General features: G+C 42.0%; 1 protein-coding gene across 1 annotated transcript; it reads left to right on the top strand.

Moving 5' to 3' along the window:
* Positions 1–1225: 1225 nt before the first annotated feature.
* On the top strand, positions 1226–16643 carry ip3ka (Inositol-trisphosphate 3-kinase A). Its single transcript, NM_001141466.2, is given in 3 exon segments — positions 1226–1818; positions 11255–11354; positions 16179–16643. Coding segments are annotated over 3 exon segments (741 nt in total). The 5' UTR covers positions 1226–1395; the 3' UTR covers positions 16397–16643.
* Positions 16644–17925: the final 1282 nt, after the last annotated feature.

Below are 17925 nucleotides of genomic sequence, written 5' to 3'. Positions count from 1 at the left end.
ATAATTGTGTTTCTGTTGGTCAGAGGGAGAATGTGCTCGGAGTTAAACGAATGGGGGCAAGAAAAGTGAATTGTTTTGTTCTCAAGAAAAGGGCACCAATGAAAGGAGTGATAACTGGGGCAGCAGTAAATATAAAGTTGACCAGCTGAGGGGAAAGATTCCGGGTGTATGTGATGCTCCACATTTGATGCGATGCAGACAGGGTGGCGAGAGTGGGGAAACAGAAGTGTCATTGTCTGTCCTTTTGAGTTTTGAAGTTGAGTCTTTGCCTGACAAAGTGAAGTTAGGACATAAGTTATCCTGTACGAGCATATGTGCCGAATACATTACAATGTTATAGGTGTCAAGCTTATGGGCATGAGGCAGCAGTGTGTAGGAGGGAGGGTCCAAGGTGTGAGAAATGTGCAGAAGGGCATGAGACAAAGGAATGTGTAGTATTGGGGAAAGTAGTGGAATGTGTTAATTGTTGTGGTGCCCATGGGGCTGGGGATCAGAAATGTCCTGTGCAAGAGAGGCAGGTTGAGGTTTCCAGGGTTAGAGTAGTGCAGAAGTTGTCATATGCTGAGGCAGTGGAGACAGTAGAGGAAGATGGGTTAAGGGGGAGGAGTGGTGAGAGTTGTAGATATATACCAGTACAGAGGGATAGGCCAACAAGTGATATATGTTTCAGTAAGATTGGATTTTTTTTGCATTCATAGCAATGGCTATCAACTGTACTGCAGGGATGGAATGTAAGTCGCAGAAAATTGAGGTTGTGGTGGCAGCAACAGAGAGGTATTTGGGTGTGCGAGACTTCACATGAAAAGAGTTACAGGGTGTGTTAAGGGGTGATGTTCCATCCTTTCAGGATGATGGCATGAGGTAGGAATAAATACATTTAGTTAGTGGAGTAGGGTCTTAATTTCATTTTATATAATTGTGAAGTTAGCGAGTGTAGTGTTAGATGGTAGGGTATTTATTTAGTCAATTTTTATTTATCAAGCAAAGTACAAGGGAGTTGTACTCCCGTCTAGTAGGTGGCGGTAATGCAACAATTCGATGCCAACCGCCGTTAAACCTCATAGAAGAAGAAGAAGAAGAAGAAGAAGAAGAAAGGCACAATAAATGCGGAAGATAAGTTTGTGTGTGTCGACGCGGTGTGCGCCATGGAGTGGGGTTCCCCAAAACACCAATCAGCACATTGTACCGCCTGAAATATCTCTCTATGCCGGACAGTAGCCTAAACAGAAGAACACCTATTGCAGTATTGCAAAATACACTGAAAGTTGCACTCAAAAGTAGTACTGTAATTGAGATAACCACGTCTGACGGAGTGCGGTGAAATTAAATTGTAGCACCCTACAATTTTGGATTACACGGCGTCGGTTGTGCACACTCCGCACGTTCATCAGTCGAATGCCGAAGGAGAGGGATAAGAGGCGAAAGACCTCCAAGGAGGCAGGGCTGTCTGGCGCTGGGATTGGTGAAGGGTTTTGTAAAGAGCGCAGAACAAGCTGCAAAGCATCTGAGAATTGCGATGAATTGTGCCATATGACAGAAGTTCGGATACCTGAGGTTAACGCCGTTCTAGCGCAATCTAGTATGATGGAGGTGCTCCGTGTACCGCAGGTGACAATAACCCCAGATGGAGGCTGCTCGCAGGAGATCGAGCAGGAGGACTGGGCTGATGTGGACGGTCCTCTACGACGGAATATGTCAAACTCCTCTATCTCCTCAGCAGGTTCCTCCATAGAGTCAGAGGATGACATTCTGAGTGACAACGAGAAAAGGAGCAAGGGGAATATCACATTAGAACATTTGTGTGAGCACACGGGAGAAGTGAGTACAGACTATTCTTTATTAAAATAAAGTCATATTGTTATTGGGTCGTTCCACAAAAAGAGTGCCTTTTGCGTCCCTTTTCATATTTGAAGGAGAAATTGTGCACCAATATAGAATTTTAAAAGCCTGTTATAGTAAATGAATTGCCCTTTAATAAAGCTGGGTTGAGAAACTCTGTTACCTTTTAATATAGACCACATGGAGAATTCAATAAATCAGATTTTTGAAATGAATGAAGACTTGCTAAAGTGCACAAATTCGTCATTTTTATTGCATTTATTGCAAGTCCTCTGATTTCTCGGATGATTTTTAACCCACTTAACTCCAAATGTGTCCAGGTTTTCACCATCATGTAGTTAAGCCCTAGTTCTGATAGTTATTTCTGAAGATGATTTTTATTTCATGTGATTAGTGATTCATTTACGTGTACCTCATTTTAAGGTCAACCCTGTTAAAGCGGCAATATGTAAAATTTTGGGGCGACCTGACAAAATTAATTGAAAGCAAGTCTAAGAAGCGGTAGCGCTGTTCTATGTGCGCTTTTTCTATGGTTCCCGTTCTTAAGTTTCGTTTTTGCAGTCTATTACTTTTGTCAACCCTGTTACCCATAGATATAGGCTAGAAATGTTTTGTCTACTAGTATATCTCAGATCTGGCAGTCATTTTGATATTATGACTGAGAACTCTGTCCAGGGAATAGGGCTGGATTTATTCTTCCCCCATCTACTGTACAGTACCAGCCCAAAGTTTGGACACACCTACTCATTCCAGGGTTTTTCTTAATTTTTTACTATTTTCTACATTGTATAATAATAGTGAATACATCAAAACTATGACATAACACACATGGAATCATGTAGAAACCAAAAAAGTGTTAAACAAATTCAAATATATTTTATATTTGAGATTCTTCAAAGTAGCCACCCTTTGCCTTCATGACAGCTTTGCACACAAATATATTTCACAGCGGTTTAAATGGTAGAAGGATTCTCTACACTATACTTGCTTGTTTTGTCACCTGAACTAGAATTTTAGCAACCAAGAAATGGCGGAGTGATTTCTGCATAGTTAGTCTTTAATGGATGTGAGCTTTCTGATTAATTTACTAAACCTCCTTAATGTATTAATTCATCTTTTAGAAGCCCTTTCATACACAAGACCATTAAGCAACATACAGTACATGTGATACTGGTATAATCAGTTGTTTTTGAGGATCTTTATAATGTTTTCTAATTTATAGTGCAGTAACAATGAATCACTGAGTGAAAAACAGGACATTTTTGTATCTAATCAACAGCCATGTGATCAGTAAGCGCTGATCACTTGGGTAATTACAGACACTAATTACAGACACTAATCTAATGGTTTATTTAGTCTTGTTTGAGATCATGTCAGATAGGCCTATAGTTAGCCATCTTAAAGGTCATTTCCTCTTTTGCGGTGCTCTTCAGTGAGACAACACAGAAATGGAAAGGAATTAGTTCACCCCCCCATCTTAATTGAGTTAATCCCCTTCATGTCTGATGGACCCTGGTCTGAAGCAGCCATTTTGTTTTAGCCATGTCTTATAGCACATAGTACAGGCGCTGCTGTTAGCCTGACCTACAGTATGATTTAGGGGGGCTGAGGATGGTGTTGTATTTGACTTCAACGCGCTTGATTGATGACTTGCTGTATAAAATAGTGACACAGTTGTGTTTGTCAGGGCACTACAGTAGTTTTAGATCCTCAAACTTAAAAGTAGCTGTGAATACCTATATGATGATCCAACAAAGCTTCCAAATAATGTCACTTGTGAATGTAAAAACGGAATTCAATGTTTGACTTCTAAGGCCTCTGTTCCTCAACACCACTGGGTGACAATTCTGATTGAAGTGAACAATAATCTACTTATCAGAAGCCATATTTGACTTTGTCTCCGACAAAGATCTGTGCCTGTAACTCATAAGAGCTATGCTCAGCCATCTCCATAGAAGGCTCTTAGCTGTCAGCTTCCTTTAAACACACTGAATACACATTGCCTGGCCCTGCTGGAAGAAATGGCTGGGCTGTGTACACTACATACTGGTTCTCAGTGCTCTCCAACTGGGCCAGGTCAGTATGACAGGCCACTTGAAAAGCTCTCATACCCAACCCGTTTTATTGATCTTCCCAGTTATTGAAAACAAAAAATGGTCACTCGCCTCCCTGTTATGAAAATAGAGATTTCATTAACTCGCTAACCTTTTTAAATGGCAGATGAAGTCTCCAGTCAGCCCCCACACTTGCATTACAAGCCACCCCCATAGTCTTATGACTATGTGCACGTTTTAGCCACATTGACATTTAGTTATTGCCCTTTCAACACAGCAAGAAAACTACAACTTTGTACACTAGGTTACCCATTCTGTTTTTCCAGTAGGGGAGAGGTTATGTAAGTAGATTTTTTTTTAACCCTTTAGCATTACTCCTTCAAGGGAAATATAGTATTCTTTCTAACAAAGATATCTACATATATTTCAGGATGTTGTGTATCCCTGGAAATAATCAGAGGTCATGGAAATATTACAGTTTTGAAAACATAGCTTGTCTACCTGACACTTTTAACATAGGCCCTGTTGTTAGCTCATATCCCCTGTTGTTAGCTCATATCCCCTGTTGTTAGCTCATATCCCAGCAATAATGCCTTGCATTACGCCTGGGAAGACAACACTTCAACTTGTTCAACTTGCCATTGGCTCAACTTACCCCAAGGCAAACATTTAGACTATATTAGCCCACACAGCATCAGTTGAAGTCAGAAGTTTACATTATGTTGGAGTCATTAAAACTCGTTTTTTCAACCACTCCACAAATGTCTTGTTAACAAACTATAGTTTTGGCAAGTCGGTTAGGACATCTACTTTGTGCATGACACAAGTACCTTTTCCAACAATTGTTTACAGACAGATTATTTCACTTATAATTCACTGTATCACAATTCCAGTGGGTCAGAAGTTTACATACACTAAGTTGACTGTGCCTTTAAACAGCTTGGAAAATTCCAGAAAATTCTACCTTCAAACTCAGTGCCTCTTTGGTTGACATCATGGGAAACTCAAAAGAAATCAGCCAAGACCTCAGAAAAAAAATTGTAGACCTCCACAAGTCTGGTTCATCCTTGGGAGCAATTTCCAAACGCAAGTATAAACACCATGGGACCACGCAGCCATCATACCACTCAAGAAGGAGATGCATTCTGTCTCCTAGAGATGAATGTACTTTGGTGCAAAAAGTGCAAATCAATCTCAGAACAACAGCAAAGGACCTTGTGAAGATGCTGGAGGAAACAGGTACAAAAGTATCTATATCCACAGTAAAAGAAGTCCTATATCGACATAACCTGAAAGGCCGCTCAGCAAGGAAGAAGCCACTGCTCCAAAACCACCATAAAAAAGGCAGACTACAGTTCACAACTGCACATGGGGACAAAAATTTTACTTTTTGGAGAAATGTCCTCTGGTCTGATGAAACAAAAATAAAAATGTTTGGTCATAATGACCATCGTTATGTTTGGAGGAAAAAGGGGGAGGCTTGCAAGCCAAAGAACACCATCCCAACCGTGAAGCACGGGGGTTGTAGCATTATGTTGTGAGGGTGCTTTGCTGCAGGAGGGACTGGTGCACTTCACAAAATTGATGGCAACATGAAGAGGAAAAGGATGTGGATATATTAAAGCAACATCTCAAGATATCAGTCAGGAAGTTAAAGCTTGGTTGCAAATGGGTCTTCCAATTGGACAATGACCCCAAGCATACTTCCAAAGTTGTGGCAAAAATGGCTTAAGGACAGCAAAGTCTAGGTATTGGAGTGGCCATCACAAAGCCCCCCTGCTACTCTCTGTTTATCTTATATGCATAGTCACTTTAACTATACATTCATGTACATACTACCTCAATTGTCCCGACCAACCAGTGCTCCCACACATTGGCTAACCGGGCTATCTGCATTGTGTCCCACCACCTGCCAACCCCCGCCAACCCCTCTTTTTTTTACGCTACTGCTACTCTCTGTTCATCATATATGCATAGTCACTTTAACCATACCCACATGTACATACTACCTCAATAAGCCTGACTAACCAGTGTCTGTATATAGCCTCGCTACTCTTTCTTTCAAATGTCTTTTTACTGTTTTATTTCTTTATACACACACACACACACACACACACACACACACACCCCCCTACCTTTTTTTCCCCGCACTATTGGTTAGAGCCTGTAAGTTAGCATTTCACTGTAAGGTTTACACCTGTTGTATTCGGCGCACGTGACAAACTTTGATTTGATTTGTCCTACCCAAAACGTTTGACCCAAGTTAAACAATTTAAAGGCAATGCTACCAAATACTAATTGAGTGTATGTAAACGTCTGACCCACTGGGAATGTGATGAAAGAAATAAAAGCTGAAATAAATAATTCTCTCTACTATTATTCTGACATTTCACATTCTTAAAATAAAGTGGTGATCCTATCTGACCTAAGACATGGAATTCTTACTAGGATTAAATGTCAGGAATTGTGAAAAACCGAGTTTAAATGTAGCTGGCTAAGGAGTATGTAAACTTCCGACTTTAACTGTATAATTATGTATTGTCATGCTAGGTTTAGGACCTAATTTTGAAGCTTATAGAGACCCCCACTGATGTATGGAACCTTCTTAAAATGATCTTCTTTGGTTTAGATGGAGGTTTCATGATGCTTCTAACACAATAAATTCATTTGACTTGCTTACCACTTTTTCAACGTGGTTTCTTCCTTCACAGACTTCATGAAATTATGACCTCTTCCTAAATATTTGGTCAAATGATTAATTTTGTGTATGGTTTACCCCTTTGGCTGAACTTACCCCACCCTCCCCTATGACAATTACTTTTAGTGAAAAAGAGGAATGAACTTTGATGACATCACATTTATTGGCGCTACCAATTTGTAAAAAAAAAAAAACAATACAATAAAATGGTACGTTAATGATTGCTCATATTCAAATCTGACAGGTTGAGAAACTGTTGCAAGGAAAATTAACAGCTTGAGTGAATCATTCAGTATTGTCACTCCCATGTTCCAGTTCTTGTTTACTGTAATGTCATTTATAATTGGTCGAGTCAAAGTGTAGTGGGCTTTATTTTCAGCTGATTCCAGGAGCATTATTTTCCATCAGTCTGACAACCACGCTAGGCACGGCTCTACAAAGAGATGTGTCCCAGAACTCACCAGGAATGTTTTAATAAAGGGTTAAAGAAACAACAATGTTCACAAACATGAAGTTATTGGAGTTTGTGAGAGAACATGCCTCATACCGTTATGGAAATGTAGCATTTACTTTTATGAATTGAAATACCTACTATGTTGAAATTCAGACTAGCTTTTACATTACGTCTATAGAATTGTGTGTAGCGACAAATGAAATGACTGTGTTCATATCTCCTTGTCTTGACAGATGACATGGCGTTATTAAGTACATGTTCATTAATATGTCACTGTACACTGTTGGCAATTATGTGTTTGCGAGAGAGTTGAAGGCCTGTGTGGACATGTGACACCCACATAGCTCTGGCTATACCAATAAAATCCATTTTTATATGCCACATAAACAACACCAGCAAGTGTCACTTGACATTTCAGAGTGTCTGTCTGTGAGTTCTGTTATTTGTTTTCAGTGTATACAATCAGTAGAATGAGTTAGTGTTCTTTCACTGCGGCCAATGACCAGGGCTTCACTTCCTTTTACTGCAATCTCAGTATACTGCATAGTGACCTCCGACCTCTTTCATTGATTACCCTAAATTGTCACTGGACTTACAGTGCATTCGGAAAGTATTCAGGCCCCTTGACTTTTTCCACATTTTGTTACAGTACAGCCTTATTCTAAAATGGATTAAATTGTTGTTTCCCCCCTCAATCTACACACAATACCGCATGATGACAAAGAATAAAGTTTAGATTTTTTTTTTAAATGTATAAATTAAATGTTAAAAACCCGGAAATATCACATTTACATAAGTATTCCGACCCTTTATTCAGTAATTTGTTGAAGCACTGAGTACAGCCTCGAGTCTTGGGTATGATGCTACAAGCTTGGCACACCTGTATTTGGGGATTTTCTCCCATTCTTCTCTGCAGATCCTCTCAAGCTCTGTCAGGATGGATGGGGAGCATCGCTGCTTAGCTGTTTTCAGGTCTCTCCAGAGATGTTCGATCGGGTTTAAGTCCGGGCTCTGGCTGGGTCACTCAGGACATTCAGAGACTTTTACTGAAGCCACTCCTGCATTGTCTTGGCTGTGTGCTTAGGGTTGTTGTCCTATTGGAAGGTGAACCTCCGCCCCAGTCTGAGGTCCTGAGCACTCTGGAGTAGGTTTTCATCAAGGATCTCTCTCTACTTTGCTCCATTCATCTTTCCCTCAAACCTGACTAGTCTCCCAGTCCCTGCCGCTGAAAAACATCCTCACAGCATGATGCTGCCACCACCATGCTTCACCGTAGGGATGGTGCCAGGTTTCCTCCAGACGTGACGCTTGGCATTCAGGCCAAAGAGTTTTCATCAGACCTGATAATTGTTTTTCTCATGGTCAGTCTTTAGGTGCCTTTTGGCAAACTCCAAGCTGGCTGTTATGCCTTCTACTGAGGAGTGGCTTCCATCTAGCCACTCTATCATAAAGGCCTGTTTGGTGGAGTGCTGCAGAGATGTTTGTCTTTTTGGAAGGTTCTCCCATCTCCACAGAGGAACTCTAGAGCTCTGTCATAGTGACCATTGGGTTCTTGGTCATCTTCCTGGTCAGCTCCAGGAATATTCTTGGTGGATCCAATCTTCTTCCATTTAAGAATGATTGAGGCCACTGTGTTCTTGGGGACCTTCAATGCTGCAGACTTTGTGTTGATACTCTTCCCCAGATATGTGCCTTGACACAATCCTGTCTCGGAGCTCTACTGACAATTCCTTTGACCTCATGGCTTGGTTTTTGCTCTGACATGCACTGTCAACTATGGGACCTTTTTATAAAGACAGGTGTGTTCCTTTCCAAATCATGTCCAATCAATTGTATTTACCACATGTGGACTCCAATGAAGTTATAGAAACATCTCAAGGTTGATCAATGGAAATGGGATGCATCTGAGCTCAATTTGGAGTCTCATAGCAAAGGGTATGCATACTTATGTAAATAAGGTATTTCTGTTTTATTTTTAATACATTTGCAAACATTTCTTAACCTATTTTCGCTTTGTCATTATGGGGTATTTTGTGTAGATTGAGGGGGAAAAATTATTTAATCCTGTTTAGAATAAGGCTGTAACGTAACAAAGTGGAAAAAGTGAAGGCGTCTGAATACTTTCCGAATGCACTGTATCTCAGTACTTTAAAAAAATATCTGGTTTTACTTTTATTTATTCAGGGGAGCCCAATTGAGACCAAGGTCTCTTTCACAATAGTGTCCTGAGTACAAACATTTTCGCAATAAAAAAACAAAAAAAACATTCATAATAAAACAATAATAAAAAAACAACCATTTTAACAAATAAACCAATACAATCAATCGAAACTGCAATCTTCAATGAATTCGTTTAACACCAGAGCCCTCAACTGCCCTAGTGGCACCAGGGAATCAAGATGCAAGGAATTTTACTGGTTATTTCAACAATGGGGGGGTACTAAAACTAGAGGAGGATTTACCTAAATTGGTCGAGACCAGAGGGACCTCGAGTTATCCCACTCGCAGGGATGGTTTGGTAGCTCATTCTTTTATACTTTAGTAGCACAGTTAGGTAAGTTGGAAGCTTGTGTAGTAGAGCTTTGTAAACAATCTGCTTCCTGCTATTTAGGGAGAGACAATATCCATTTCTGAAAAATAAGCCCACTTTACATGTTTTTAACTAGCTCATCTGTATATTTTTTTTAAACATTAAATCTTTGTCAATCCAAATGCACAGATATTTATTGGCTGCTGACCCGATCAATGGGAGAACCATCAAATGAATAAATATGTAGTCCATCCCCAAAATTTTGCGAGAATTAGAGAACATGTATTTAGTCTTGCCTACATTAAGTGTACGTTTTAAACCTACCAGAGCGTTCTGTAAGGCAACCAGGCCAGATTGCAGCTCTTACACAGCCTGGTCATCAGTTGGGGCAATGGCATACATAAGTGTCGTCTGCATACAGATGAACATTATAAAAACTTGTATCTCGTAAACTAGACTTAACACCATTAGAAATCACACATTGTGTCTTGTCTGACAGATAATTCTCAAACCACACTGATCCAGGCCTATTTCACTCAACCTTTGGTAGGAGAATGGGATGGTCAACAGTGTCGGAAGGTCTATAAAGAAGGCAGCATAATGATTTTTATAATCGAAGCAATTCAACACATCAGCTGGAACGGTGCCATGTCCAGGTCTAAAACCGGATTGGTGTGGAAATGTTTCCTTTTAGAGTGTAATAAAATGTCTCACCTCCTGTGTCATCAAGCAAGTGCTAAGTCTGTGTCGCAATTCTGCTGTGAACATGCTGTGTGACTGACTCAACGTCTCATCACAGATAGGGAACCAAAGTTGTCATGTCTCTGCCTGAATCATCCACATCTCGTTGAACAAGATCTCCCATGACTGTCTTAATGCAAATCACATGGAAACAGCAAGCCAGTGACCATACACAACAGCTGGTAGTGAAATGTGTAAGTTCCACAGAAATGACAACATATAGCAAAGAAACGAATATGTTTGCAGATGAGGCCAAGGTTAGTGTTTTCAAGTAATGGGTTAGGGGTAATGGCTATGTTTTTATTTATTTTTATCGAACCTTTATTTAACTAGGCAAGTCAGTTAAGAACAAATTCTTATTTACAATGATGGCCTACCAAAAGGCCACCTGCGGGGACGGGGGCTGGGATTCGAAATCAAAATGTAGGGTAAAACGCACATCACAACAAGAGACAACACTACATAGAGACCTAAGACGACAACATAGCATGGCAGCAACATGACAACAGCATGGTAGTAGCACAAACATGGTACAAACATTTTTGGACACAGACAACAGCACAAAGGGCAAAAAGGGAGAGACAACAATACATCATGTGAAGGATTAAGGTTTAGGGTTGAGCAAGAGTGTGGCCATGAAGCTAGGGTTAGATTTGAGGTTTGAATTAGAGTTGAGCCGCGATAAGGATATGAAGCTACGCTTAGTGACTTAGATACATTGTAGCAAATAACCGAAGTAACAGTAGCCAAGTGATTATGACAGCTGTCCGTCGTATTTGAGTCAAATCATGATTATTATCGTTATACAACTTAATTGACATCCACCCGACTGGTGAGCGCTGGCTTGAGGAGGACAGTGGCTCTGCCTGGTTGATAATGGACCAGATACTCCAAAGAGGTAAAGCTGACTGTTACTGTGCTTGGTCTTCCTTCTGCAGAGCATACCCTGGTGGACGCTAAAGAATATCGTCGTCAACTGGCCTTTTGTTGGCTCCCGGAGAAGAAACCTGTCCTGGGTTCAACTAGCTGGACACAAAGGTAAAGCACAGTCATCATGGTCATGACCCCTCACCTATCAGAGCAGCATACCAAGAACCAATCACTAATGACACATACTGTACACATTCCACGCAAAATAAAGCACACGAGACACAGACTACTGTATACTATTAGTCACACACAACTGCAAATTCCATCTGAAAAAATCTTCTTGACCCTTACCAGCTTCAAGACGGGTCACTCAACCGAGACCGCTCTCCTCTCTGTCACGGAGGCTCTCCGCACTACCAAAGCTGACTCTCTCTCTCTCTCTCTCCTCATCCTCCTAGATCTGTCCGTTGCCTTCGACACTATAAACCATCAGATCCTCCTCTCCACCCTCTCAGGGCTGGGCATCTCAGGATCTCCACACTCTTGGATTGCATCCTACCTGGCTGGCCGCTCCTAACAGGTGACGTGGAGAGGATCTCTGCACCATGTCCTCTCACTACTGGTGTCCCCCAGGGCTCCGTCCTAGGCCCCCTTCTCTCTATGCACCAAGTCACTCGGCTCCGTCATATCCTCACATGGTCTCTTCTATCACGGATGACACTCAATTACTTTTCTCCTTCCCCCTTTTGACACCCAGGTGGCGACAGGCATCTCTGCGTGCCAGGCAGACATCTCAGCTTGGATATCGGTCCACCACCTCAAGCTCAACCTCAACAAGAAGGCCTGCCTGCTCCAAGACCTCTCCATCACGGATGACAACTCTACGGTGTCTTCCTCCCAGAGTGCAAAGAACCTTGGTGTGATCCTGGACAACACCCTATCGTTCTCTGCAAACATCAAAGCAGTGACTCACTCCTGCAGGTTCATGCTCTACAACATCCGTAGAGTACAACCCTAGTACTTCACACAGGAAATGGCTCAGGTCCTAATCCAGGCACTTGTCATCTCCCATCTGGACAACTGCAACTCGCTGTTGGCTGGGCTACCTGCTTGTGCCATAAAACCCCTGCAACTTATCCAGAACGCCGCAGCCTGCCTGGTGTTCAACCACCCCAAGTTCTACCATGTCACCCCGCTCCTCCGCATACTCCACTGGTTTCCAGTCGAAGTTTGCATCCACTACAAAACCATGGTGCCTACCTACGGAGCAACAAGGGGAACTGCCCCTCTACCTAGCAATACTCAAACCCTACACCCAACCCGAGCACTACGTTCTGCCACCTCTGGTCTCTTGGCAGTCCCACCCCTACAGAAGGTCCGCACCTGCTCAGCCCAGTCCAAGCTATTCTCTGTCCTGGCACCCAAATAGTGGAACGAGCTTCCACCTGAAGCTAGGACAGCAGAGTCTCTGCCCATCTTCTGACAACAACTAAAAACGTACTACCTCTTAAAAGAGTATCTTAAATGCAGTGTCTTCACAAAATATTTATACCCCATGACTTATTACACATTTGTTACAGCATAAAAAAAATGGATTCAATGTATTTTTTTCCCCACTCATCTACACACAATATCCCATAATGACAAAGTGAAAACATGTTTTTAGACATTTTTGCAAATGTATTGAAAATTAAATACAGAAATAGCTAATTTACATAAGTATTCCCACCCTGGACTTAATCCATGTTAGAATCAGCTTTGGTAGTGACCTACAGCTGTAAGTCTTTCTGGGTAAGTCTCTAAGAGCTTTGCACACCTGGATTGTACAATATTTGCACATTCTTTTTCAAATTCTTCAAGCTCTGTCAAGTTGGTTGTTTATCATTGCTAGACAGCCATTTAAGTCTTGACATAGTTTTGACTTAAATCGACTTGAAAATAAGGCCACTCAGGAACATTCAATGTCATCTTGGTAAGCAACTCCAGTGTATATTTGGCCTTGTGTTTTAGGTTATTGTCCCGCTGAAAGGTGAATTTGTCTCCCAGTGGCTGTTGGAAAGCAGACTTAACCAGGTTTTCCTCTAGGTGCTTAGCGCTCTTCTGTTTCTTTTTATCCTAAAACAACTCCGTAGTCCTTGCCGATGACGAGCATACCCATAACATTATGCAGCCACCTCCGTGCTTGAAAATATGATGAGTGGTACTCAGTGATGTGTTGTGTTGGATTTGCCTCGAACATAACACTTTGTATTCAGGGCATGAAGTTAATTTATTTTACACATTTTGGCAGTTTTACTTTAGTGCCTTATTGTTGTTGAATATTTTTATTCTTTACAGGCTCCCTTCTTTTCACTGCCACCTACCATCAACCAATCATGCCAATACGGAGCCCTCCACATTGGTACAAAATGTGAGAGGCACACGGCGATGTGGTACGGAGCTTGATTTGGCCTCTGTGTTCCTCTGGCGGCTCTGCAATTGTCACACCCTCCATACAAAGCCTCCGACCATATTTTCGGATCAAGCCTAAATTGGATTTGAGTCTGGACTGCGCTGCTGTGATCACTTCCACCTGCCTGGGTTCTTCCTCTTATCGCTGGCCTCCTGGTTCACTCCTGGCCTCGTATCAGATTACCCTCTGACTCTCGCTGCCGTGTATGGCTTCCGCCTCCCCCTGATTATTTGCCAGTAAGCTCTATGGCAGTGGTCACTGACGATAAAGGCTTACACTCCTTTTTTTTGTGTGTGTTGCGCTGTTGTTGGTAGTTGCACTTGATTCAGAAGCCCTGCACACCAGGCAGGCAAAGTGTTCCCATTTTGAACCATTTCATTTGTCTGAAAAGACAAACTCTGTCTACCAGGCAGTCCGGGAGATCTGTGGTTAAATTGAGAGTGCCAACTGTGCTGGCCAATTTTAGATAGCTCAAATCACTTTGTCTACAGCTTCCCCGGCCACAAAGTGCTCTCTCCTTCCCTCTGCTGATCAAGACAACTGGGAACTCTGGCAAAAAATGAGATCCGACTGGGAACAATAGTTTGAACGGTCATTCAACTCAGAATTCCAAGTTGGAAACTCTAGAGCTCCGACTTTCTGGCCTGAAGATCAGTGACGTCACGATTTGACCATGCCCCCCCCAGGTCCCAGTTGTCATAAAAGCACCATTACCATCGGATGCAGGTACCATCAGTCAACAAAAAAAGCTCATAATTTCAATTTATGCTCACCTATGCCTTGCAAGTGCTACACCAACTGATCTATTAGTTATCAAATCTCGAGTTTTGAAATATAATATGGTCTGAGAAGAATATTGGCAAGCCAGGCATATAGCCAATATGCTTTAGGTTTGGGCCTACTGCACAAACCTCATTCCTACAGAACTGTTTTTATTAGGTTAATGTTACATTTTAAGTCCTGTTTAGAAAATATTATGAGCGATAGAATTCTGCATGCTTTTTGACTGCGAAAGTGGTCTTGACTCAGAAAAGGTTGGTGACCACTTCGTTACGGCCTCTCCCCTGAAGCGCCTCTTTCCCTGGCTCTGGTAACCCAGCCTCGACTCTTTTGCCATTGTGTGGGCCACAGTCATCAATCTCATTGAGTAAGTCTCCGCTCGCTGCTTTTTCCTCTGCTAGCAAAGATTTTGTTTTTGACTGTGGGTTATAGTGCTAGTTGGTTTAGAGTAGGCTAGTTGGGCTTTGGCTTGCTGCTTTGCCGACCATGGCGGTTTCCTTCATCTACGGCAACTGAGTTAGGAAGGACGCCTGTATCTTTGTAGTGACTGCTTGTATTGATACACTATTCAAGGTGTAATTACACGTTTTTTCATGCTTAAAGGAATATTCAATGTCTGCATTTTGTGGTCCTGTATGGCTCAGTTGATAGAGCAGGGAGCTTGTGACGCCAGGATTGTGAGTTCAATTCCCGTGGCTATTCACACATAAAAACGTGTGTATGCATGATTGTAATTCGCTTTGGATAAAAGCGTCTTGCTAAATGACATTTATTAATAATAATAATAATAATAATAATAATAATAATGAATCATTTATTATTATATACAAAAAAATACCAATAGGTGCCCTTTGCGAGGTATTGGAAAACCTCACATTTTACATTACATTTACATTTTAGTCATTTAGCAGACGCTCTTATCCAGAGCGACTTACAGTAGTGAATGCATACATTTCATACAATTTCATAATTATTTTTTTTTCTGTGCTGGCCCCCCGTGGGAATCGAACCCACAACCCTGGCGTTGCAAACACCATGCTCTACCAACTGAGCTACACTGGTCTTTGTGGTTGAATCTGTTTGAAATTCACTGCTCGACTGAGGGACCTTACAATTATCTGTATGTGTGTGGGGTACAGAGATGAGGTAGTCATTCAAAAATCATGTTAAACACTATTACTGCACACAGAGTGAGTCCATGCAACTTATTATGTGACTTGTTAAGCAAACCTTTACTCCTGAACTTATTTAGGCTTGCTATAACATTTACATTTTTAGTCATTTAGCAGACGCTCTTATCCAGAGCGACTTACAGTAGTGAATGCATACATTTCATACATTTTTTTACTGTACCGTACTGGTCCCCCGTGGGAATCGAACCCACAACCCTGGCATGGCAAACACCATGCTCTACCAACTGAGCCACACGGGACCACATATAACAAAGGGGTTGAATACATATTGACTAAAGACATTTCAGCTTTTTCATTTTTAATGAATTTATACAAATTTCTAAACATAATTCCACTTTGACATTATGGGGTTATTGTTTCAAGATAGTGTCACTATCTCATTTTTAATTCATTTTTAATTTAGGCTGTAACACAACAATTTGGAAAAAGTCTAGGGGTGTGAATACTTTCTGATGTCACTAAGTCATATGTCTTATTACCCCCCCCCCCCCTAAAATGCCAATATAAACTGGCATTCATGAGTGGTTTGCTGTGGAATGTCAGTGTGTCTGTGCTGCTCTTTTCCAGGTAATTTCAAAGCTGGCGGCGAAGGCACCATTCTGAAGAAGTTCTCAGAGAATGAGAAGCTGTGCTTTGAGAGATTGCAGGGTGACGTGCTCCAGGGCTTTGTACCAGGATACCATGGGGTGGTGGAGAGGGATGGGGAACCCTTCCTACATATGACTGATCTACTTGTCAACTTTGATGAACCCAGTGTCATGGACTGCAAGATGGGAGTGAGGTAAGGGAGCAGCAGATGGTCTGTTCAATAATAATGTGCATAATAATAATACTAATATAATAATACTACATGTCTGGCCCTTTAGGAGGGTTGGGTGAAAGGAGGTATTAAGCAATGTTGAGAAAATGGCAAAAGAATAACTGTTGGAGTAATATAATTTAGCAGTATCAGAGAGCATTTTCCATTTTTACACTTCAGTGCTCCTGATAGCAGAACATGCACACTGTAAACCTGTTTCTTTTTCTCTTGATAAAAAAAAACAAAAAAAAACTGTTTCTGTGAGGATTTCCTGCCACAGTTGGTGGGGGTGTCATGTCACACAGAGGCCCTCACGTTTCCTGTACATAGACAAAGAACCACATACACGCACACACGGGGGGTTGCAGGCACAGGTTTCCCCTGGAGACTCCCTTCTGACAAACACACAATCCAATTTACTCCCTAAGCTCTCTCACCGTCAGCTAACACACCCTGTCACACAGTTAAACTAACAGTCAGGCTGTGTACCCTGGAGTCTCCTCCTGACTTCCTCCTTTTATACAGAGGAAGTTCCATGAGCAGAATGAAACTGACCTTCACCGCGCATACATTGACTTTGCTTCTCTTTTTTTGTCTACCAAGTAAGACTTTGCATGCCGTTGTCTGTAGTGCCACCACACCAACTCCACTCTCATCATACACGACAAGAAACAATGAGAAGTCACTTAGCTGTGAGGACCTGTTGTCCTCTTCTCAGGACGTATCTGGAGGAGGAGCTGGTGCGAGCGCGGGAGCGGCCTAAGCTCCGAAGGGATCTGTATGACAAGATGCTGGAGGTGGACAGTGAGGCCCCCAGCCCCCAGGAGCACCTCCAGAGGGCCGTCACCAAACCCTGCTACATGCAGTGGAGAGAGACCCTCAGCTCAACACACACACTGGGGTTCCGCATCGAGGGCATCAAGGCAAGTACCAGTGTGTCAACATGAAAGAAGGAATTCGGTTAGTTTTCACTCAAAACGCCACCATAGAGATCCTTTCCCATTTAAACCAGAAAAGGTTTTTCTTAGTCCCCCCCCCCCCCCCCCCTCATAAGTTTTTCATTTGAAGTTCATTAACATATGCAATTTAGTCATGTTGGCTGTTCCTTCTCTCAGAAAGCTGACGGTACGTGTCATACGGATTTCAAGAAGACCCGGTCTAAGGAGGATGTCTCACAGGTCTTCAGGGACTTTTCCGGAGGCAACACAAACATCGTAGTAGGTTGACAGCTACGAGTCCTACCTGTTATGGTGTTACAGCAGCATTCATTTCGAGTCCTACCTGTTATGGTGTTACAGCCGCATTAATTTGCATGTTCTGCTGATTCATAGACAAATGGAGGCATACCTTGTCAAACAAATTGGTTTGACTTTACCTGTCTTGTGTAAGATCACGTGAAAAGTAATACACACATTGGTAAATATTTGGATAGGATGAGCAACCCACATGGCAATATGCACTACAGTAGATCCTGTTGGAACGACAGATGGCAAATGGAATTGAGCTACCTGTACA

The sequence above is a fragment of the Salmo salar genome, chromosome 09 (genome assembly GCF_965601325.2).
Source record: "Salmo salar chromosome 09, fSalSal1, whole genome shotgun sequence".
Lineage (NCBI taxonomy): Eukaryota > Metazoa > Chordata > Actinopteri > Salmoniformes > Salmonidae > Salmo > Salmo salar.
This window is presented reverse-complemented; position numbering and strand designations above follow the sequence as displayed.